The sequence below is a fragment of the Ochlerotatus camptorhynchus genome, unplaced genomic scaffold (assembly GCF_037179485.1).
Source record: "Ochlerotatus camptorhynchus isolate MF236.1 unplaced genomic scaffold, CSIRO-AGI_Acam_v1.1 ptg000128l, whole genome shotgun sequence".
Lineage (NCBI taxonomy): Eukaryota > Metazoa > Arthropoda > Insecta > Diptera > Culicidae > Ochlerotatus > Ochlerotatus camptorhynchus.
In genome coordinates this window covers 3,180,788-3,205,852 of record NW_027040618.1, presented here as the reverse complement: position 1 = coordinate 3,205,852, position 25,065 = coordinate 3,180,788, and the positions used below count along the sequence as shown (strand labels likewise).

At 40.9% G+C, this 25,065-nt stretch overlaps 1 protein-coding gene across 1 annotated transcript; it reads right to left on the bottom strand.

Annotated features, from left to right (window-relative positions):
* Positions 1–3,137: 3,137 nt before the first annotated feature.
* On the bottom strand, positions 3,138–24,488 carry LOC135700098 (uncharacterized). Its single transcript, XM_065220488.1, has 2 exons — positions 22,351–24,488; positions 3,138–3,307 (listed from the first exon to the last, which is right to left on the bottom strand). Exons 1-2 carry the CDS (start codon positions 24,224–24,226, stop codon positions 3,138–3,140), a joined length of 2,046 nt encoding a protein of 681 aa, XP_065076560.1. The 5' UTR covers positions 24,227–24,488.
* Positions 24,489–25,065: the final 577 nt, after the last annotated feature.

Here is a 25,065-nt window from a genome sequence, read left to right as displayed (position 1 = left end):
GACCTATCTGGTCGGTGTATTCGCCATTCACGCCAAGCGTGTCACAATCATGCCAAAGGACATTCAGCAGGCTCTTCGTATTTGTGGTGAACGCTGTTAATTTTTCCGTCGAAATCTATCAAAACTGGCCCTTTTCATAGCCACTAAAAGATTTCACAAGAGAGTTGGGAAGGAAATTTCTGCTGCTTACAACTGATCGCATCACAGTGAATCCTGATCCAAAAATTGCAACCAGCAAGTGTCCTAGAACCAAAAGCGGTGCGATGCTATGACGATGACTGTTAGGGGCTTAGAAGCCAATTTGCTTTTTCGATTTGTGATGACCATAGCTTCCTATTTCGCACTATTTCTGCTATGCTCTTCTATCATCCACAACAATAAACGTATCAATGAATGTGTTTGCCGTCGAGTTAACGTTTTCTGACCGTGCACTTCGTAGTTGCTCCTCCGTTAATGATTACAACTAATCCACTTGCACAGAGAACTACATAGATGGGTGCATGGGATAACCTTTCCATCTTCAATTTACAAGCACATTAATTCAATCTATAGATAAATTCACAGCGCCGGCCACGTCCTCACGGTCTTTTGGGGAGGGAAAGATGATTAATTCGACGTCCGGTTGTTACTAGAGACTGTCTCGGGAAGGATAGTTGTGTAAGTGAGGTAGGTTATTTTTAGATTAGGATTCACTGTGATAAGTGATGCGATCGGTTAAAGCAGAATTTGTTCTTTATTTAAATCTAGTGGGGATAGAATAAGGCAAAGTGAAAAATTGCAAGGAAGGGGGAAGGCCTGGGATTGAACTCCCTACCTTCTGCTCAGTAAGCAGAAACGGTAACCACTGAACTACCGAACCTCATCGTAATGCTACATCGACATGTTTCGTCTACTTACTACTCTCTGACGACTGCGCTGGGGAAGCAGCATATGCATGTACGTAATTGGTGGATTTGTTAATTATTTCGACGCTTTTGGACAATGCTTGACATTTACTACTTTTTCAATAGTTTCCTGTTGAACATAAACAGTCAAAAGCATTGATATCGATGCGTAAGTGTAGCCCTGATCGATTGGTGATAAAATTATTGAAATTGGTTCCGGAGCAGCTGAGTAATTAACTTTCAAAATCTTTCTTAATATGTTATATGTTCCATTTTCGGTTTTAACAAAGTGTACCCCCCATTTAGAAATCAAAGGCGTAGTTCTACATAAAAAAAAACACCAGGTTAACATTCATTTTCCTAGTTAATTATTGGATAGATACTCACCAATTGCATTATTGATTGTTTCAATATCGTTGATTATTTTTAAGTTGGCGTTGCAGAGTAGTGGCAGAACTATTGAAGACAAATCTGCTGGCGATTTCGTTAAACCTTAGTGTCATGAATCTGATGGGATCATGTTGACCATAACGAGTGCGTCACACTTAGCTAAAGGCAAGAAATTGCGTCGTCTCAAAGGTCGTTCTGGAACATATATATATTCAATTCAGCGAGAATATCTGGGGCGTCAATATCGTTGGTCAACACCTTAGCCACGAATACAGCTTGCATAGTCGATCTTCTTTGTTCCAGGGTATCAATTCCCAGCAGCATACAGCGATGTTGATATGGAGGAAGATTCAGTGCGTCGTACCAGGTTAAGTATTGGAGGGCTTAGCGCACACACTTTTTCTGTACAGCCTCGAAGCGATCGATCCAGTTTCTATTGTATGGACATCATACTACTACGGCAGATTCCAAAATAGAGCCTACTAGGCCACAGTAGAGGGACTTCAGGCAAGCTTAAAGATGAACCCGAGCTGCTTGTTAGTTTCTGCTGACACATTTTCAGAATGTGGTTGGAAAGTGAGTTCACGGTCCAAGATCCCACCAAGATCCCTCACCTGATCCATGCGTTCGAGAGTTTTCCCAGATAGCTTGTAGTTGAAATATAACGGTTGACGCTTTCTACTAAATGAGATCGTGTTGCATTTGGCTATACACAAATCAAGATGATTGCGCTTGCTCCAGTTCTCAAACAAATCGAATAACCGTTGCACTCAAAGCAGTATTCAATACAATTGATTACCATAAACATCTTAACGTCATCTGCATAGAATATTCACTGTCCGCGTGGCAGAACAAATGAAACATCATTTATGAATAACGAGAAGAGAAGCGGGCCTAGATTACTTCCTTGCAGTACGCCGGAAGAAATGAAAAATTCATCTCACAGATCTTCCAGTCAGGTACGATCTAAACCAGTTTACTAGGTCGGAGGAAAGTCCAAGTTTCTCAAGTTTTCCAAGTAGGATATCATGGTTCACTCGGTCGAATGTAGCTTTGAAATCTGTGTATACGGCATCTACTTGCGTACCAGCGTCCATCGAGCGTATGCAGAGTGAAGAAAACTGTGTGAGATTTGTAGTGACGGATCGTTTCGGGAGAATCCATGCTGAGAACAGGATATGTAGTTTTTGCTAGCCTCAAAGAGAATATATTTAACGATAATCTCAAAAAGTTTAGAGCAGGCACTCTACGAAATAATTGCCCGGTAGTTGGCAACATTACATTTGTCCCCCTTTTAGTGAATCGGAGACAGGAATGAAGTTTTCCATCCAGCAGGAAATGTTTTCCTTTGAAACGAGAGGTTGAATAGTTTTACTAATGGTTTCAGCAGAGCACTTGAACATTTTTTTCAGTACGGTTGAAGGAATCCCATCAGGACCAGGTGATACCGAATTTTTTAACTTACGTAGACCATTTTGGACGTGCTCCTCGGTGATTTGAAAAATTCCAAGTTCAAAGCTGTACGGCGGAGTATTACTGAGGGCAGCGACGATCTGGGTTTGCGTGGTCAATGTATTCGAGAAGGCATTCTTGAAGTGATCGGCAAATAGCTCACTTTTACTAGACGCTAAACTAGCAGAACGCTCATCAAAGTACATGGATGTAGGTAATCCATCTTCCTTACGTTTAGTACGAACAAACGACCAGCATTTTTTCGGATGCACACGCAAGTTTCTTTGCGTTCGATCAATGTACCGAGCACACAAAATGCGATTGTACCGAGCATACTTGTTACTAGCAAGCGCAAAGCGATGCTTCAACTTTTGAGACCTATTGCGACTATACTTCCGAAGCGCAGATCGTCTACGGCACTTCAATTGGCGAAGGCTGGAGTTTGACCAAGGTGGCTTCAATGGCTTCGATGACGTGACGTATTTCCGTGTTGAACACACCAACCATTTCATCCAGATCCAGCTCAGAATCCAGGAATTCCCAATCGATCGAGGACAGTGCATCGTTTAGCAGGTCGTAGTCTACCCGACGAAAATCAAACTGGTTAGAATTATGAAGTGGGTCGTGAATCACCGGCAACGATATAGATACGGTGATATCAATAGCAGGGTGTGCTTTGTCAGTATCAACGAGTGATTCGGCTGCATCGGAAACACAACAGCTTTGTAACCCAGTATCATTAACGAGTACCAAATCGAGAATCCGTGAATTGGAATTCACAACGCCATTTATCTGTGTCAGGCTATGGAAGCAGAATGCATCGTACAACATACTACTAGCTGCCGTCAGTCGAGTCCTGCTGGAATCTACTTTGAGACCTCCATCTTCTGAAGGTATTCAATGCAATTGAGGGTGATTATAGTCACCGAGCTGGAAAGCGACATCATGAGGCACGATAAAACGGAATCGATAGATGTAATATGCTGCTGGGTGAGAAACAGATCATCTCTACGATCTGGTGGCAGATAAAACACTCCAAAGCTGACGGCACACATGGGAAGCATGATTTTAACCCAAAGCTGCTCAAGAGCATTACTAATCGGAGCCATTTTCATTTGCGTTATACATAATTAATGTCTTAAATCTTAAGTTAAAGGAATTTAACCGATTACTCGCGGTTGTCTCGAGTTAAGTAGAGACTTACATGAAGTAATGAAATTGGGTTGTTAGCGGAATGCTAAATAAAACAGCAAAAAAGGTTATCTTCCATTTAATTCCACTTAATTAATTTTGGTATCCATGACAGATACGTATTTCGACTACAATGTGCAGTCTTCATCAGTGTCATTCCCACTAAAGAACTTATCAAAATCTAACCCCCTTAAGTACTCATCCCCTAGGTAAAGAAAGTCAAGATCATAGGTATAAAAATGAAACTACAATGTGTTGAATCGGAACCTACCTAACTAATAAAAACCAAAGATTTAAGTAAGCTAAAGGAGAAAAATCTATACAACTCTCTAATTTTTTATATAGAGACTTACAGTTTTATGGATGGGGAGAGGGAGAAGGAGGTTTGAGATATGATTTACGATACAAATATATCATTTTTCCTAAAACATGAACTTATTTCTATTAAATTTGGTATCAGCAGTGTAATTATACAATTATTTTAGAAACAATCTTAAAAAACTCACGTGATCAAACTACAAACTAAATACAAGATTAGTCAAACTTACAATCTAAGGTTAATATGCTTAAAGAAAACATATGTGTAACGTAAACTCCAGATCGCGTCTACCCAAAATATCCCGAACTGTAACATTAAGTTGTCTACCTCGAGCCCGAAGGGAATCGTACAGCTCAGATCTGACTTCACGATGCTCAGCACAAGACCAAATAATGTGATCTGCATCCTGAAAACCTTGTCCACATTCACAGAGATTGCTGTCTCCCAGCCCAACACGAAACAAGTGAGCGTTTAACGAATAGTGATTGGACAGGAGGCGAGACATCATACGAATGAAGTCTCAACCCACATCCAGCCCCTTGAACCAAGGACTCTTCGACACCTTAGGGATGACTCCCTTCATTCCATTTATCCATTTATTCTGCCAGCTGACGAGTGACTGTTGACGATAAATGAAGAAAAATTCATCGTAGGCGACTTTTCGATCATAAATATCGCCTTTCATAGCACCCACCTTAGCAAGTGAGTCCGGCATCTCATTGTCCGGAATCGAGCAATGAGATGGGACCCATGCAAAGGTGATGACAAAAAATCTTGAAGATAAAGCACTTAGAAGCTTTCGTATTTTCAGGAGAACATACGAAGAGTGCTTTACCGACCTCATGGAGCGAATAGCCTAGACAGAACTGAGACTATCCGTAAAAATAAAATAATGATCTGGTGCAAGTGAGGCGATAGTTTCTAGCGTATAATGTATTGCCGCCAGCTCAGCAATATATACGGAACAGGGAGCTTGAAGTGTTCGAGATGCGGTATGAATACCAAAACCAGCGGACGCCTCTATTAGTAATCCATCTGTGAAGAACGATTTTGCGGAAGCAACTTGGCCGAACTTGGCAGATGAACGATGATATTCAAGGATCCCACGAATCTCCCGCGTCATAGCTAAATCAAAGCTAACTGAATTGCCGAAGTCGGAGAAGCATACACGATGCGGATTATGCTGTGAAGGGCTGACATCCAGCGTTATGTACCCGTAGTACAGGGTTTGAGGGTTTAGCTCATGAAGCTTCTCAAAGTTTTCGATTACCAGTGGGTTCATAACTTCACAACGGGTGAGGAGCCTCGAGGACAATTCCAAAAACAGATCAGAGAGTGGCGACATGCCCGCCAACACTTCGAAATCGTATGAGTCGAGTGCATGCGACCTAACGCAATACGAAGACAACGATACTGGATACGTTCCGGTTTGATGATGTGAGATTTAGCCGCCGACTGGAAACAAAAACTACCGCATTCTAAATCCGATAAAATCGTTATCGGGTACAACGTAAGAAGATCTTGTGAATGAGCTCCTTACCACGTTCCGGTTATTGTTCGGAGAAAATTGATCCTTTGATGGCTATTTCGTCGCAGATACTCAATATAGGATCGTCAGGTGCATTTGTAATCGAACCAGACCCCAAGATATTTGAAAGACATAGAATGAGTGATCGGTTTACCCAAAAGTTGAAGCTCAGGTTGTGCTGGGCAATGCTTCCAAGAAAAAAACGACCAACTCAGTTTTCTCCGTGAAGAATTCGATACCTAGCTGGATAGCCCTAGTAGAAAAATTGTCTAAAGTATCCTGTAAGGGTCCTTGCAGGTCGACCTCTTTGGGCCCTGCCATAGACACTACGCTGTCATCTGAAAGTTGTCTCAACGTGCGTTGTCTCTGAGAAAATTGTCAATTTCTCTGACGTATAAATTATACAAAAGCGGACTTTAACATGAACCCTGGGGAGACCCAGGAGAAGCATATGTTTCTCTGACAGCAAATTGTACAAAAAGTTATTAATTGATGGAGAAAGGCCACAGTAGTAGAGCTTGTCTGAAAGGACTTCAACCGATACTGAATTAAAAGCCCCCTTGATATCCAAGACCTTTGCTCTTTCTTAGCAAAAGCCAACTGAATTTCAATGGAAAGCAACGCGAGACAGTCGTTCGTTCTCTTGCCCCTACGGAAACCAAATTGAATATCTGAGAGTAGGTGGTTCGTCTCAACCCATTTGTCCAGGCGAAATTTCTCTAACAATTTTCGAATGCACGACAACATCGCGATGGGACGATACGAATTGCAATCTGAGGCGGGTTTTCAGGCTATAACTCACACTTGCCTCCAATAGAGTGATGCAAAATTTGAAATTTTCGCTCCACAATACTTAAACGATTCCAAATCGGATCCTGACTAACCTCTCACAATTTGAACCCATTTGGTAAGAAACTGAGATGGCACAAACCATTTGAAGTTTGTATGGGAATTACTATGGTAAAACCAAGATTTTTTTTCATGTCGATCTAATAATTCACCATATCGGTCTGCTTCAAAAACTTTCAACTGTACTTGTAGGAAATTTTCCCAGCTACAACTTTGATGAAGACCACTTTTTGATTAAATGCAAGGATCGAAAGTTATCCATGGTTCAATGCGCTGATGTCTTATGATAATGCTCAATCAACTGCTCAGCAGGCAACATTGGTGTTTCTGGGGCGTTGAATAGGACACAAAAATCATGGCTACTATGTCACACTGCAAAATACAGTGTTGCCTACAGAGCAGTTTCTTGATCATGTCATAAGTTTACCAATCTCTTAAATAATTAATAACTTTTTCCCGTCTCGTTTTAAATAGAAACGATCTTCAGCAAAGTTGTAGCTGAGAAAATTTTCTATAAGAATGGCTATCGAACTGTCTCGCAGCTCAATATGGAAAAACACTAGAAGGCAATGAACAAAAAGTAGAAATTTCCCATAGTAATTTACATGTAAACTTCAAATGGCTTGTGCGAAGTCTGTTTCTGCAAATGAGTTGTAACTTTGGGAGACTAATCAGGACCCGATTTGAAACCATTTAAGCACTGTGGAGTGAAAAAGTCAAATTTTGCATCAGTCTAGCCTCCAATCATCCGGGACAATATTGAGCTGCAGGAACTGACAAACCAAGTTCAACACAAAATCCGAAACTGAATACAGTTTGTTGTGCGGAATCATGGATTTTTACGAAGAATCCATTAAGCAGGCAGCTACCGAAAATATGGAAACAGAAGATACACACAAAGAAGATGATCTTCTGCAGAGTGTCTCGATGGATGATGTTGGAAGTGGGGGATCTGTCTCGTCTTCCATTCTGAACTCTAAAGATGAAGACGACGGGGTGAATGTCACCATTACGGAGAAACGAAATGAACAACAACAAAGCGAGTCAAAGCCAGTCTTGAAGCGAAGCCAAAGCTAAGTGGAGCGAAAAAGAAGCGGTTCAAGAAATTGCTGCTGAGTGGGCATGGTCGAGAGGAAGCGCTTTCGATGGTACTATTTCCCCCAAATGTGTCTACACCGAAGAGACAAAGGAACATCAACAGCAGTAACAACAGTGACGGAAATCCTATCCCTAAAAAGTAAAAGGGACGTCTGTGAATAAAAGGATGGAACATATTAGGCAAGAGCAATCAGTTGGTCAAAATCCGACCTACAGTGACGTGGCCAAATGGGTAAGGGTAGGAATTATGCCAAAGAACTATCCACAAATCCAATTGACGATGGAACAGATGTACGTCGTGCAGGAGGCCATACATCAAAAGGTCACACAGCAAAGAAGAGAGTTCTTCAAACCGAAATTCATTTACTGTTGGCAACGAACTGGACATCTAGTGATTAATTGCCAAGACACGGAAACGGCGGATTGGCTAGATTCTGTAGTTCCTATGCTTACTCCATGGGAAGGCGCAGAACTAACGGTAATCGACGCGGACGACATCCCAAGATTTAACGTGATGACTGGCTTTTTCCCTCAAAGCACGAACGACGATAATGACACTATCCTGGTTTTCATAGAGAGCTAAAACGATGGCTTGAGCACCAACAAATGGAGAATAATTCAACGTAACACTCTCTGTGAGAAACACGTTGAGTGGTTCTTCACTGTGGATGAGGCGTTCATGCAACATTATAAAGGATGTCATTTCCTCATCAACTTCAAGTTTGGGCAAACAACTCTACGGAAAAAAAGGTATGTACAAACCCGATTCAGAGTGACGATCTAAACGGCCAGAATTCTGGGAACAAAGGCGATCTTTGTGTCCCGGGAACAAGTGGAACTGACGGAAACTTGCCAGGAGTAATGTCCTCCAAAACCAACCAAAATCCTGATCAAAACCTTCCTGAAAACTCCAAGGACTTGAATCACTCTGGGCATCCGATGAACAGGAACCCATGTAGGTCTCCAAGTGACCAGATAATTTCTGGGCCTCCTAAAGATCAGAATCTTTCTGGGCCTTCAAAGGACTGGATTTTTTCTGGGTCTCTAAAGGACCGGAATATATCTGGGCATGCAAAGGGCCGAAATGATTCTAGGCCTCCACAGAACCGTAAGTCATCTGGGCTTTCAAAGGACCGGAATTACTCTGAGTATCTAAAGGACCGGAACATATCTAGGAATCCAAAGGGCTGGGATAATTCTGGTCCTCTACATGACCAGAAGCAGTGAAAAAAAATGAGTACTTACATAAAATTTATTCAAATAAATCTTCCCCATGCCAAAGGGGCTACCGGAGTCCTTTGTCGAAGATTCGTGAAGGAAAATATAACCATGGCACTAATACAAGAGCCGTGGGCTCATAAACACCAAGTTCTGGGAATAGGCACACAGGCAGGTAAGCTAATTTATGATAAAAGCAATCCAAAACCTAGGACAGCAATTTTAATAAGGGGGGGGGGGGGATTAAATTCGTACGTATAATACAATAAATTACCAAAAATTTAGTTGCAATTCAAATGGAAATTCCCACAACCCAGGGAAAAACCGAAGCCTACATAGCTTCAGCTTACTTCCCTGGGGATGTGGATACAGTTCCTCCACCCGAATTAGCAGCCTTCATTAACTTCTGCAAAATGAACAACAAACATTTTGGATGAGATGCAAATTCCCATCACATAACTTGGGGAAGCACCGACACTAATAAAAGAGGTGAAGACCTCTTTGAATGCATATCTTAGAATAACATCGATGTATGTAACAAAGGAGATCAACCTACATACACAACAAAAAGAAAACAACAAGTATTGGACTTGACTGGACAATTATTAGAAACTGGCATGTCTCAGATTAAGAATCTTAATCTGACCCCAAACATATAGTGTTTGAGTACAGCTAGTGAATTAATCAAAGTAACCTACACAAATCCTAGGCAAGGTTGCAAAGAATCATTTCAGCTAAAACAATGTTTTTCTAAATTATGAAATAATTAGATGCCATGATCAAATTTTGAATTGGTAGGATACAAGAAGAGGTTGCAAAGAATGTGTTTGACATATTAAACCTGTTTATTTCACTTCATGAGAGTCACAATCAGCGATTGTTCACAAACTCACTCACTCACTCACTCACTCACTCAGCGATCAGCAAATCGCTGATTGTGACTCATAGAAAGCAAAATTTACAGGTTTTATGTTTCCAACGCATACTTTGTAACCTCTTCTTGTAAGTTACAAGTAAAACATGCCATCATACCATCTTTTGGTTTTATTATTCCGAAAAACATTATTTTAGCTGAAATGAGTCTTTGCAACCTTGATCCTAGGATTACCAACTGGGAAAGCAACGATTTGAAAAGGCGATCTGTAGATATAAAATTGGACGACAAAATAGAATCAATCAGACAACTGGACAAAGCAGCGGAAAATATCACTGGAAAAATCATACAGGCGTATGAAGCGAGCTGTCCAGTTTTGGAAATTTAAAGAAAACAAATGGTAATTTTACTATTAATACCAAAGAAACCCTTGAAATAATGATGAAAACTCATTTCCCAGGATCAAATTTGGTGTCGAGTGATAATTTTGTAGGTACAGAAGAGAATTGTAGGCCATCCGGGACTACGAGTGTAAATTCAACCGTACTTAATACAATTTTCACACGAACTAAGGTTGAGTGGGCAGTGAACTCCTTCGAATCATTCTAATCTCCTGGAAAGATGGTATCTTTCCTGCATTTCTTCATAAAGGCGGCGAAGTACTACTTGATTCTTTAACTAATATTTTTAAAGCTAGTTTAGTGCTTGGCCATATACCAAAAATATGGACTCACGTTCGTGTTGTCTTTATTCCTTAGGCAGGCAAAAGGGACAAAACAAATCCATAATCGTTCTGACCAATAAGTCTTACATCTACCATGCTTAAAATCATGGAAAAGATAATGACGAGTATATAAAATCAAAATATTTAGGTGAAAGTTCAAAATATTTGCATACGGGTCCTCTTAACAGATCACAATTTGCTTATCAATCAAACAAATCTACAGTCACAGCTTTACATAAGTAGAAAATACTCTTGACAAAAAAGAAATTGCTCTCGTAGAGGGCGCTTTTGATAATACATCTTACAAATCTATAAAAAAAAGCTCAATGGAGAAAAGGAACGTTGATCCTTGCATTATAATTTGGATTATGAAAATGCTGGATAATAGAGAAGCTGACTTGGGAGAACCATCAATAACAATAAAGACCACTAGGGGGTGTCCTCAAGGAGGTGTATTGTCACCCTTATTATGGTCACTTGTTGTTGATGATCTTCTCAATAAACTAGTGAAACAAGGCTTCGAAGTTATCGGGTTTGCTGATGACGTGGTCATGATAATTCGTGGAAAATTTGATCACATCATCACAGATAGAATGGAATCTGCATTGAACTGTACATTTCAGTGGTGTCAAAATGAAGGGTTAAATATAAACCCATCCAAAACAGTTTTGGCCCCGTTCACTCGCAGAAGACAACTAACACTCAAAAATTTGTCAATTAATGGATCTATTATAAAATACTCTTCAAACGTAAAGTATCTGGGAGTCATTCTAGACGATCTTAATTGGAACTTACACTTAGAACAGGTAATAAGAAAAGCCACGAATGCTCTCTGGGTTAGTGAAAAAACATTAGGAAAAAATGGGGACTTAAACTTAGAATGCTTCATTGGATCTACATGGTTATTGTAAGACTTAGAATAGTATACGCTTCATTGGTTTGGTGGCCTAAAACAAAGCAAAGCGTGACCCAGAAAAAGCTAGAAAAATTTCAACGTTCGGCCTGCATGGCCATAACAGGAGCAATGCACAGCACACCATCAAAGGCCATGGAGGCAGCTTTCAATATGCTCCCACTGCATCAATACGTGCAAATGGAAGCTGGAAAGAGTGCACTAAGGCTACGCAGAACAAACGTCTATCTTGAAAGCAATCTTTCAGGGCACCTTTTTTTTTTTTTTCCTTTTGGTTTGTTTTTTCCGTCGATCTTGTTTTCCGTGCTGAGCACCAATGCTACCGACGTGCCAGGAAGGCAGCTCCCACACCTGGACCCTACCTATCGACCCATCAACTCATGAACCGGGGACCAACGGCCTTACTTTCCTTACGAAGGAAGGCGTGATCAGAGATGTTATGCCTCAGAACATCCCGGCGGCGCCGACTGGGATTGAACCCAGGCCTGCTGGGGTGAGAGGTAATCACGCTTACCACTACACCACCGGCGCCTGAAAGATTTCTCATTAATCCATTAGTAGTAATGAACGAAGACTGGATGGAAAAAAAGGTTAAACCTATCACGCAGAGAAATGGTTTTTAAGTTCAAATGGATATATTTTTGACTCAGGGCCTAATATATTTTTGATATTGTTTCAAATATATTATTCGGTTAATTCAAAGAAAAATATTTTTGAATCAACAAACCGGTTGTAGAGCCAATAATCTGTTTGTTGATTCTAAAAACCATTTTGTTGATTCAAAAACATGTTTTGTTGAAATAGTGATACAATATGTTTGAATCAATAACAAAATACATTGGGCCCTGAAACAAAAATCCATTTTTCTGCGTGTAGATATACCATATAAAGTAGTTAAAAGTAACCGCGATTTATGGGAATTACAAGGACCAATAATTCCACCAGCATCAATAATTATCTACACAGATGGTTCAAACATGGGCTAAACGTTTTAATACTAATGGGAAGATGGACAACTGTTTTTCTTGCAGAAATTTACGCTATCTTAGAGCGTTGCATATATTTGTCGAAACAAAAAATTATCGATACACGGATTCTGCATATTTTCAGATAGCCAGGCAGCATTGAATGCACTACAATCTTTCACATGCCAATCAAAACAGGTGTGGGAATGCATAATACTTCTAAAGCAACTGGAAGTTAAAACCAGGTTTATCTGTACTGGGTACAAGGCCATTGTGGAATCGAAGGAAACGAAAAAGCCGATTTCAAGTGTCCAATTTATAGGACCAGAACCTTCTGTGGGGTATCTAATTGTGGAATACAGAATACAGTTTTCTAGCTATGGTACATCTTTTTACCAAAGTCATCATCATCTGCTAACAGAAATCTGGTAATCAGCAATTAATTTCACATACAACAAATTTCCTACACCTGGGAAAATCGAAAGATTCCTCTGAAGCATCCAACGGGTCAGGTGCTTGGCCGATGTTCATCGATACCAATGCGATTCAAAGATAAATTACTCATTAAGTTTTGTCTTTTCCATCATTCTCTCTCGCTTTCCCAAGACATGGATCAGTCAGCCAATCACGGTTTAATTTACGGCCCTTCATTCGCCAAAATCATGTCCACCTTGTTAACTGATCCTCCAAAGTCCATAAAATCAGCACGTCTTCCCACCACGAAGGCCCCGCAAGAGATTCGCATCTCAATCGCAAATTCTATCCCGCGTACCGCAGCAATCTTTCTCCCGGCCGGTGACGTGGAATGGCGAACTCCGGCAAGGTTCACACATCACCCAGTCGCAATACAAAATCAGCGGGACTTGGCTTCAAGCTAGTCGTAAAAATGCACTTTCATGTGCGTATGTGTGATCGCTGATTCCGAGATTGCAACACTCCAATCGCACCCCATATTATTGTTATTATTATTTCTGCTGACTGCAGCTCGTTGGCAGCTTCGAAACGATCAAATAACACATGTTTTTCGTAAATAAACGCGCTGATCATCAAATTAGGTTCGACGGTTTGGCCCGATTGCCGATGTGTCCGCGGGTTGGTGGAAATTTACAAGGCCGTAAAAATCAGCAGTTAATTGTTTCAATTCGACAGAAAATGAACGGCCACGATCCACCGGACGGTCGTTCGGAAATTAGGTTTCACATTTTATTGGGGAAGTAAATTGGATTAATTGGAATGCCAAATGCCGCTCGATGATGATTCACCACCGGCTGAAAAGAATTTTCCCTTCGCTTTGCGTGAAAAGGTCGTCTTCAGTCACACTTTCATTTTTCCAGCCACGAGTGTTGAGCTGTAGTTGGATGCATCTTTCTCACAGTCAAATCCGTGAGAACCGGGTGGTATCGACGGAGAGTGGCCAATTTTCCAATAGCGCACCTTCGGGCTTCAAGTGAAAATTAAATGGAACCAATACTTTCCATCAGGAGGAGGCAGCGGGAAGAAATAGAAAGTTCAATCGAACCGGGTTCTATTATGGAAGTCCAAACTCGACCCCCAGTTACTTTCGTTTGGCCGTGACCACGACTTCTGCGGCCACCGCGCGCCATGACTTTCCGTTTCTGTTTTCTCATTCCGTTGCTGCTGGCACTAAACCACCCTTTTGTGTGCCGTTTTTCTTCCCGGTAAATGGCATTTCAATAACTCATCTTCAGCTACAAAAAGATCACCAACCGTTGATAGCACCCATCCACGGCAGCGGCCGGCAGCAAGCAGCGCATCACGGCAAGCAATTTAATAATTTTCTTTATTTGCTCGAATCATGAATAAATAAACGAAAGTTCAGCGTGCAGCATCGGACCCAGTGTGGACCCCTAAGGGTATCTATTGGTATTCCATTCAGTCGTTATTGGGCTCCAGCGTTGTAGGCTCGTCTCGTAGGAATAGTGGCCCGGTGCAGCAACCATGGGCGGCAGTCAATCCTCTTTCTGGAAAAAGAAAAGATCAATAGAATAGAAAGTGGTTTTTGCTCATCTTCGAGAAGCTCGTGTAGGATTCGTTGGAAGCAAATTTTCGCGGATGATTGACTTTCGATACGTGCGAGATACCAACCGGTGCTGCGTGTCGGTTCAGGTTTGATCTGCCCCATGTTGGGTGTCGAATTGGTCCATTCGAGTCTGGGTTGGTGGAGTTGGGTGTTATTTGCTGCTGATGTCCTGCAAAATAGAGCTGACTGCCCAGCTGTATTGCATCAAATGAGTCTCAAGGTGCAGCCGAGGTCTTTGCGGAACAACTTTATGCTCCGATTACCACTGGGTCCGTACGAACGACGATTGCCCTCACCCCAAAAGGCCTGGGTTCAATCCCAGTCGGCGCCGCCGGAATGTTCTGAGTCATAAAATTTCTGATCACGCCTTTCTTCGGAAGGGAAGTAAAGCCGTTGGTCCCCGTTTCATGAGTTGATGAGTCGATAGGTAGGGTCCAGGTGTGGGAGCTGCCTCCCTGGCGTCGGTAGCATTGGTGGTCAGCACGGAAAACAAGATCGACACAAAAAAAAAACCAGTAAAAAAACTGAATAGATGTTATTATTAAAAATCGTTAATAAGTTGTTTCTTCAATAGGCGATTGTTTGTTGGATAGCGTCTTCTGTGAACCTTTTCAACTTAAAAACTTCTTTTGTTGACCTGAGAGTGTTTCTCAAATTATTAATATGGATAAACTTTCCTTTTTTTATCACTGAAAGTAAAGTCATATGTTTTTCAGCAAAGCTGTAGCTGAGATGATTTCAAGCTACTTTACTGAAGAAATGGCTTTGCTGTATCTTACCGTTCACATTTTGGAGCATTTTTTTTCTAACTAACTTAGGGTGGTACTGAATTCTGTTTTCAGCTCTAACTTTTTTTCCCTAAAAATCACTTTTTGTTGATATTTAGGGCTTGCTCAGTGTTTGAAAATCTGTCAACATGCCATTGAACTGCCGTGTGTCAGGTTCGTAACTGTTCATGAATAGATATTCACAAATGAGTGAAGTGTCAGACACCTTTCCCGAATAAAGCTGGGTTTGAACAAGGCAAGTTAATTGATCAACTCAGTTGAATTCAACTGACTTGAACGCGAATTGAACGTGTAAACCATACCATTCAACTGACTTGATCAACTCACTTGAATTGAAAAAAGTTGAACCAGGCTCAACTTTTCAAGCCAATTGAATTCAACTGAGTTGATCATTTGACTTGCCTAATCTAAACCCAGCTTAAAGCCCGCTAAACATATCTTCTCTTTGTATTTACCGCACAGATAAATACAAAGCAGTGGATGATACATAAGGAACGCAAACGTCGCACCAACGCTGGCAGTAGCAAAGCGCAGCTAGGTATATAAGAAACATTCCTTCGTCCTGCGGTACCTTACTTGTGAATAAGGGAAGAAATAGGGGTAAAAGGGGCATAGTGAACAGGTGGTGCATAGTGAGCATCCAATACACCAGCTTGGACTTCCGGCCGTTCGGAGCAAATTGGTTGGTGGTAGGATCAATATCATAATGATATTGAACCTACTACCTGTTGATTTGTTTCATGCAGCTGGAGATCCAGAGCCAAACTGCGGGATGCTCACTATGCCCCACCTGTTCACTATGCCCCTCCTCCCCCTAATCGAAGAAATGGAACGCGGTTCATTTTGCATGCCAAACTGCTTGAAAATTTGTTCAAGTTTAAAATTGTTTTGTTCTTTCTCAGTTGATTCCCGCCAAAAGCTCTGAGCCAGGAGTGCTCGAGCCCCCATGACTCTTTCAAAGTTTGTTTGCATAAATGTTTCGCCAAAGTATGTTTTACTGCAATTGAAAATTCAGCTGAGTCATAAAAACTATGCTGATTTTTATACTTTCATCATTGCGCCTGTTGATTGTTGTCTTTGAGCTTACATTTAAGAATGTGTTATGAAAAAGTATGAATCATTTTTATGAGATTGCAATGCTTCTGAATGTTTGGCTCCCGTTTGACAGTTCTGACTGGCTCCCAAGTGACAAGCACATTGAGTGAGTCCGCAGTACCCAGGAGTAAGTTAGTTAGTTATATTTATTATGAACACGAAAAAGGAAAATTAAATGGATGGAACTAAATTTATATACAGATAAACTCTGATTTAAAAGTTATATGTAGAGATTTAACCAAGCATCCCGAGCAAAGTCCAGCATAAAAATGACAGCAAAATCAAATCGAGATGATATATCTACAAACTAAAATGATAATTTGATTTCAGTATACGCAATTGACAAATTTAATACCAAATTTTGTTTTCATTTTGCTGTACATTTGCTCTACAAAATATGTTGTTGCATGTTTGTTTTCAATGCCTTAGGATAACATCAAATTGAATTCTTGTTTTGTTATTAACAAGAAAAAGGACATCATATTTAGTTTTCAGTTTGCTCTCACTGATAGCAGGAATAGTTTTCAATGTGATGTCACAGGAAGATTTTTTTGCTCTCAATTTTGATATTTTAACCGTCAAAACAACCAAAACGACAGCAACCTGAGTAAAAATTATCAGCGAAATCACAACATCAAATTTAGTTCTCAATTTTAATCTCAGACTTTGCTCGGGATTGGTCTCATTTAAAACAACGATGAATGAATTAATCATTCCCACAGGGCCTTGAAGGAGCTAGAGTTGCGATCGGGAGTGCTGATAGGTATTTACTGTCCGGCAAGATTTTATTGATTATCGAATTGCCCATATGATGAATTCTAGGCAAGCGGCTGGTGATCGGAAGGTACATGGGTCAAATCCCATGCAACGACATGTATAAGTATTTACTAAATTTTGTTATATCTGTGTGGTGCGAGCCACGTCAGAAATAATGAAAACAATCACTTAAGAAACACACCCTTCCATGTCCCCGCCCTAATAACCAAATACCATAAACAAACTGTATCCCGGATGGGTTAACTATCCCACAAATGGTTTGGATGATACTCTGAACACGTCGTTAAGCTTATGGTTATTTTTATTAGGGAGTCCCTCTTATTTTCGGGTTAATTTTCCCACAGAATTATCGTTTAATAAATGTATAATAATGTCTAATTAAACGTTACTTCACACGAGAATCAAGCGTATACAGAGAATCACTGTTTTAAGGAAAGCAGTGATGTCTAATAAACGCTGAATAATCAAAAATGTTATCGAATAAGCTCTGTTATAACTCATATAAGTCGAATAAAAGCTTCTCGATATACCTTATACAACACCAAGTAGTTCAATGTTGAGGTTGAATAAATTCTCCAGATTTGTGTGAACAAAGCCTGAACAGAAGTTATTATTAAAAATAGTATAAGTACTATTAAGCATGCAGTTGAATAAAATGGCCAAGAAGTCGTTTCTTCAATAGACGATTGTTTTTTGGGTGGTTTTTTGCGAACACACTTTTTGATGTGTTTTTAGAATTAATTTCACATTGTGGCCAGAATATGGACCCTGGGAATCATAGACTGGTCCTCCGAAAGATCCGGAACATCCGTAAAAGAGGTTTATTTAATTAAACTGGCCTATAGCTAAATGATTTTTTGTGCATTCATTTGTGGCCAAAATATGCAGCACATTGATCTTCGAACATCCGTAAAAGTGATCAATTCATGAAACTGGTCCTAGAGCTCCATGTTTTTTTTGCGCAAGCACTTGTTGATGTGTTTTCTGACTAATTTAGGCATTAAGGCCAAATTATACACCCTGGAGGCCACAAACAGGTTGTCCAGATGATCCGGATTATCCATAAAAGTTGTCAATCACGCTTACGACAACGTATGAAAAATCCGTGAAAGTTTTCATATATTTTTTGGACAACTCTGCAGTGACCTTGGCCATCTGAACAACTTTGCAGTGAACAGTTATTTCCCAGAATGCCAAAGTTTTGAAATATGACACATGCACAAGCTCTTACACACACTAGCACCGTGTTGTGAGTAGGTTCCACACTTATTGTCCATCATTTTATATGACTTGGTTAGCTGACCAACTATGTAGAAGACTGTATAGGAAAATGTTTTGGTTTTGTTCAGGGTTTTGTGATAAAGCACATAGTAAATATCACATATGCAATAGCACCGCGTAACGGGAGCATTCGCAACTAACCTGTTCTTCATGTGAAAGACCGTGTCCACCGAAAAAAAAAACATTGTTGAGGACTGAATTTTCCATCAAAGTCAGGTTCATGAGATATTAATAGCACATAGTAAATATCATATATACACTTACGCCGCCTAGTGACTGAACTCTGAACTTATATGTGCACCATCCGAAAGACCTTATTCACCTTAAAATGTTTGCCTAAGACATTAACTTCCTATATCACCGGGATCACGCAGTATTCCATTTTGGAACCAATTAAATCAAATCCCACATGCTACGTGTATTCCATTTACGCGATTTACTCGTGTAATCGGAATAACTCTAAAACAACGTACTGCGGACACGAGACGAGGCGCTCACTGTTGTGGCGACGGTGTGGCATCATACAACATTCCAAAAGATCATGTGGGTGCAATGTGGCGTAAGGCGAACCTCGACAAGCTTTTTTACCATGCTAGCAGATGCCACTCCGCCGCCATATCAGAAAACACCTTGACTTACATCATGTTTACGTTCGCCACATGCAAAGTTTCAGCATAATGTTTTGACATGCCACATCGCCGCCACAGTAGTGGGGCAGTGTCTGACATTAATCGAGGTGCCCACTCGTGTGCATGTTTTGACATGCTAGCACATGCCACACCATGGACAGTGGACGACGCCTTAACATCCCGACCGATTAAGAAAATCCAGCCAAGAACATGGGGAACATATGTTTTGTTGGAAATCCTCTGAAAAGTTTTCAGGAATAAAGTATTTCAATGGTGTAAAGATTTCCGAATGAAAAAACCACGACGCGTACTCAACGGTTAAAAATTTTATTCCGCACGCTTTACTTGCTTTTACACGAATGAAATCAAAACGGATCTAGATGAACCCATAAAGGTGGTTTCAATTTTTTAGAACGGAAATACACTGTCAAAACATAGAACACAATCTGGACAGAAAAAACACTCAAACATAAAACACAATATCTGGCTTAAAACTAGAAAATGGATTACACACTAATCATAACAGGCATATAATTATACTACAACTCGGCCATGCCTGACTATTGATCGGCTCGATCATGAGAACACAGATACACATAAAACACAGAAATTGAACACACATATACACAAACAGAATGTATTGCCTTCTCAATCTTATTGTCACATTCAATGATGCACAGTATCAGAATCACTATCATTTGAATCCCGCCAATCAGCCCACCGCTTCATGCGTGACGATTCGATTATGCCGTCATAAGGTAATTGTGATATTTGTCCATTTTCAATGTCTCTGACAACATATCTATCATTCGGAAGAACTTTATGTATGCGATAGGGGCCTTTGAACTTAGGAACAAATTTTTTGTTGGTTCCAATAGTAGTATCAATATTTCGAATCACAACGTAATCACCTTCGGAAAATACACTGGGAGGCCTATGTTTCTTATCATGCAATTCAGAATTGCGATTCTGAGAATGTTCTATACATTCTGCAGCGGAACGTCGTAGGGATTCTAAATCTCGCACGGAATCTGAATTCAGCTTATCATCAAGATACTCGGAGAGGACATCCACATCGAAACCACGCTGTTGAACTCCATACAAAAGTATGCTGGGGGTCTTACCAGTACTCGAGTGAACGGAATTGTTTATAGCATATTCAACTTTCCTCAACATCGTACACCAATTCGAATGTTGAGCAGGTTCTGTAAGCTTAGCTTGATAATTCGATTGACTCGTTCGACTTGGCCATTTGCCTGAGCGGAAGCAGTAGCTACTTTCACATGTTCGATACTATTTTCTAAGAGATATGAACTGAATTCCAAAGAAGTGAAGCAAGTCCCGCGATCACTAACAATCCTCCTTGGTCGACTATAACTGTCAAAGTACTTATCGAGACATACACAAACTTCTTTCGTACTGGTCGAGTTCACTGGGTACAATTTGACAAACTTCGTGAACGCGTCAACTACTACCAGAATGTGCTTTCTCTTGGATACAACTGAAGGTAGTGGGCCAAAATGATCAATATGTATGGTATCGAAAGGAACAGGTTTCTTCGGAATACTATACAAAGCACGACTATCGGAATTAGGATCGGAATGAACAATACAACGTACACAATTCTTAACATATTTCTCCACTTCAGCTTTCATGTTCGGAAACCAATAATGCATCTGAATCTGTGTGTGGGTCTTTGTAATTCCCATATGGCATAACTTCTCATGCACACTGCGTATAACATGTGTCTTCATTTCTTTTGGTACATAAAACTGAAGTTTTCCAATTCTACTACTGCGATACACCAATCCATCCTCAAGAGTGAAATGCTTAACGGGTCCATTCTCTAACCTTTCCCTTAGCTCGATAATATCTTTATCACGGCCCTGCGTTACTTGAAGTTGAAAATCGAGATCATCTGAGTTGACTGCAGAAATCACTTGGTCAGAGTTATCATAAGTTACAATGCTGGCAGAAGGAAGCCGACTCAAAGCATCCACATGGTTCATAAGCTTACCATTGCGATGCTGAATGGTGTAATGATAGTTTTCCAACTCCATAGCCCATCTTCCAATTCTAGCATTAACACTCTTCTTGTTCAAAGTCATCGTGAGCGAGTTACAATCTGTTATGATGCGGAATGGAATGCCTTCCAAATAAATGCGGAATTTTCTTAGCGAGTAGATGATTGCTAAGGTCTCGAGCTCAAAGCTGTGATAACGTGATTCAGCAGCAGTTGTTCGCTTGGAGAAATAACCGATTGGATGGAACTTCGCATCGTCCTGCTTTTGCATCAATATTCCCCCGAAACCTGCACTACTCGCATCACAATGTAGCTCTGTTTCTCGCTTTGGATTATAAAGCGCTAGTACAGGAGAAGTAATCAGCTTGCTGCGTAAGGTTTCAAAAGCATCTTTACATTTCTCATCGAACTTAAACTTCACCCCAGGGTTCGTCAAAGCACGTAGTGGCATGGCAATCGTTGAAAATGATGGGACAAACCTTCGGAAATAGGAAAATAGTCCTAAGCATTTACTTAATTGTTTTGCGTCACATGGTAGAGGCAGCTTTTCAATTGCAGTCAAGTGAACATTGTTTGGCCTGATGCCGCGTTCACTCACAGTGAATCCCAATAACTCGATCTCCGTAAAACAGAATTGGCACTTCTGAAACTTGATCTCTAGTCTAAACCCTGCCAATGTTCTGAGGACTTGTTGCAAAACATCAATATGCTCTTGAATCGTAGTTGTTGCAATTGTGATATCGTCCAGATAGACTGTGATAGTTCCTTCTTTGATGAATGGTGCCAAGACGAAATTGATAAATCGCTGAAACACTGCCGGAGCGTTACGTAATCCAAACGGCATTTTCAAATATTCATACTGCCCATTTGGCGTCACGAAAGCCGTATACGGAATGGTGTCTTTAGCCACATTAACCTGATGAAAACCATTTTTGAGATCCAGCACGGTAAAATACTTCTTTCCCTCAACACGCTCTAGACAGTCATCTATCAAAGGCATTGGGTAGCTGTCGCGTACAGTCAACTTGTTCAACGCACGGTAGTCCACACACATCCGCTTTTCGCCAGACTTCTTCGTTCTTAAAACAATCGGAAACGCGTAGGGCGAGTCACTAGGCCGTATAATGTTTTCACTCAATAACTCCTCGACTATACGATCCACTGCAAGTTTGTCGGAATATGAAAGTCTCCGTGGAGCAAAATTAATTGGGATATCGGAAGTAAGCTTCAACTTCATTTCGTAACAATGTTCCTGAATTGGGATATTCTGAAGGTCAAGATAGTCTTCCTGGATGATTTTCAAAATCTTACTCCGATTAACAACACTCAATTCTGGGTTTATCGCATAATCACAATCACTATCATTCAGGTCAATACAAAATACATCAGGTACGGGATAACAATGGGACATTGGAACAGGTATTCTTCCTTCAAGCGGAACAGGATTTGACAGAACGGAATTATTTAGCACATTAACATTGGAAATATCGGAATGAACGGAACTGAGCTGAACGGAATCAATCGAATCCAGCTGCTTTGACATTGTCGGAACAAGCGGAACAACAACCTGAGGTACCAAATTAGGCATATTAGAGATCACTGAAGCCGGTGAACTGTCACACTGATTACATGTTATAATAAGTTCTGAATGCGCATCATTTGAATAATCAAACACACAATGTAGCACTTTTCCAGAAATTTTTATTCGATTTGGGTCGGATCCAATTTCAAGTTCAATGTTGGATTTCATGTCAATTAAATCAATAAATCTTGTGTCGTACAGGGTAATGCCGACTTCTTTCAAAAAATTCCGACCCAGAAGTAAAGGAACACAAAGGTAGTTATCTGGTACTACATGTACCTTTAAGCAAATTTTACGATCACGGAAGGAGATAGATGCTCTGATTATTCCGTAGGTGCATAGTGGGTAGTTACCTATGCTTTTGTATCCTGACTCCACCTTTTCTCTCGGACCCATCGATTGTGGGACCACTGATCTCCGCACAAAACTAATTGGACTACCCGTGTCGAACATAGAAAGTACAGTGCTACATAAGTGTGTGTTACTGTCAATTGAGAAAGCAATACTTACAATATTCAGCTCCGAAAGAGCAGCTCCCAGCTCGCCAGCGTCAGCGGATGAACGATCACCATTGGCATTCTGACGAAATTCATCCGCCAAGGCCACCTGGCTGTTGTTACGTGGGGACGGCTTAGGGCACTCCTTAAGCTGGTGTTGAGTCGAGCCGCAACGGAAGCAGGAGCCCTTTGCTCGACGTGGCTCCTTACAGGCCGCAGACAAATGACCGATGCCTGAACAATTGTAACAACGCAGCAAGTCCGGTTTGGATGCAGCAGGCTTCATCTTCTGCCTCGCTGGCAGGGACAGGGTCGTTGTTGGGTACATTTCTCGCAACTGAACGTACCGGCGTGAAAGCTGCTTCAGATGGGCCAGATCCTTGGCCGGATAAAGCACTGCGATATTAGCTGAACGGTCCTGGAAACCATCGATGATAAACTGCACGGTTTGATTCTCATCGATGTTCGCTCTGGAGGCAATTTCTTGCATCCTAAGTATATAAGCAGCAACTGACATCTGGAGAGCGTCGTAGGTCGTCTTTCGCAGCTTATCCACAATCTCAGCCACTGTGTAGGTATGGCCAAAGTTGTCCAGGAAGCTAGTACGAAACTCGGTGTAGTTCTTTGATTTGTCAACCCGGAGAAACCATTCCGCCTCGGTTCCTGGTTCCATCAGACGCCGAATACATTTGAATTTGAAGTCATCATTACCACCCAGAGATCCGCACGCAGACTCGAAATCACTAAGCCATCTATTTGCATCGCATGTATCACCTCCAGAAAACCGCGCAACGGAATTCATGACGTCCTGAATCGTAGGTGGTTTTCCTTGAGTTTGTTCGATGTCCTCCAGCTCACGACGCAAATTGGCGATCATTTTACGTTTCTGCAACATTCTCAACTCCAAATCCAGCGGATCCTCGTGTCCTGAAGATGAACCATCGCCATCTCCGTCGCCGTCGTCTTCATTGTCGTTCGGCGTTCCGCCCTGGGCTCCAATATGGCTTTTGTACAACGATCGCAGAAGCCGCACAGTTGCTGAAGGTGGGAAATCAATTTGGTTTTCCCGCAGCCACTCCATCAAATCTGCCTTATTCATACGGCTCATAATTGCAAACTTTCAGCTGCTTCCTGGATGAACTATCCCACTTCTGATTTACTGTAAAGATTTCCGAATGAAAAAACCACGACGCGTACTCAACGGTTAAAAATTTTATTCCGCACGCTTTACTTGCTTTTACACGAATGAAATCAAAACGGATCTAGATGAACCCATAAAGGTGGTTTCAATTTTTTAGAACGGAAATACACTGTCAAAACATAGAACACAATCTGGACAGAAAATACACACTCAAACATAAAACACAATATCTGGCTTAAAACTAGAAAATGGATTACACACTAATCATAACAGGCATATAATTATACTACAATGGTTATATTTATTAAGAATATATACGCAAAATTAGGAACCTGGCAATACAAAATCTCCCCCAATAACCCACGTAATTCGATGTGAACAGTTAATGTTCACTTTATGCCACAGCTTTTGACCATCCATATTCAGTGTCATTACATGTTGCTGAATATGAACCATTCGCCAGTGTTATACTGCGATACGCAGATGTATCATGAACAGAAACTAACGCACACAATCCATGACGAATGGTACACACGAATATAAAGATTCTTTCGATGATACCGTCAGTAGTAAATCGTTTGTGTGAACGTATTTGATCATCGATGAAGCAAGATTTATTTTTCTCTTATTCTTTATGTGCCATGATTCGTCGTCTCGCCGATACAAGGAAATCAGTTTAGTTTACTGACACATGGGAGTCCAATGGTTACGAAAATACACGTGAATTATTCAGTGAACAGTGAAAACTTCAAACACTGAAAACTACTGAACGTCCCAAATCAACTTGGCCACCCGTCATCGATCGA

Coding starts and splice junctions, on each gene's coding strand:
- LOC135700098 (XM_065220488.1), bottom strand. CDS start 24,226: ATGAGCCGTATGAATAAGGCAGATTTGATGGAGTGGCTGCGGGAAAAC. Junction 3,308..22,350: donor ATTGAGTGTTGTTAATCGGA/GTAAGATTTTGA, acceptor TTCGTCGGGTAG/ACTACGACCTGCTAAACGAT.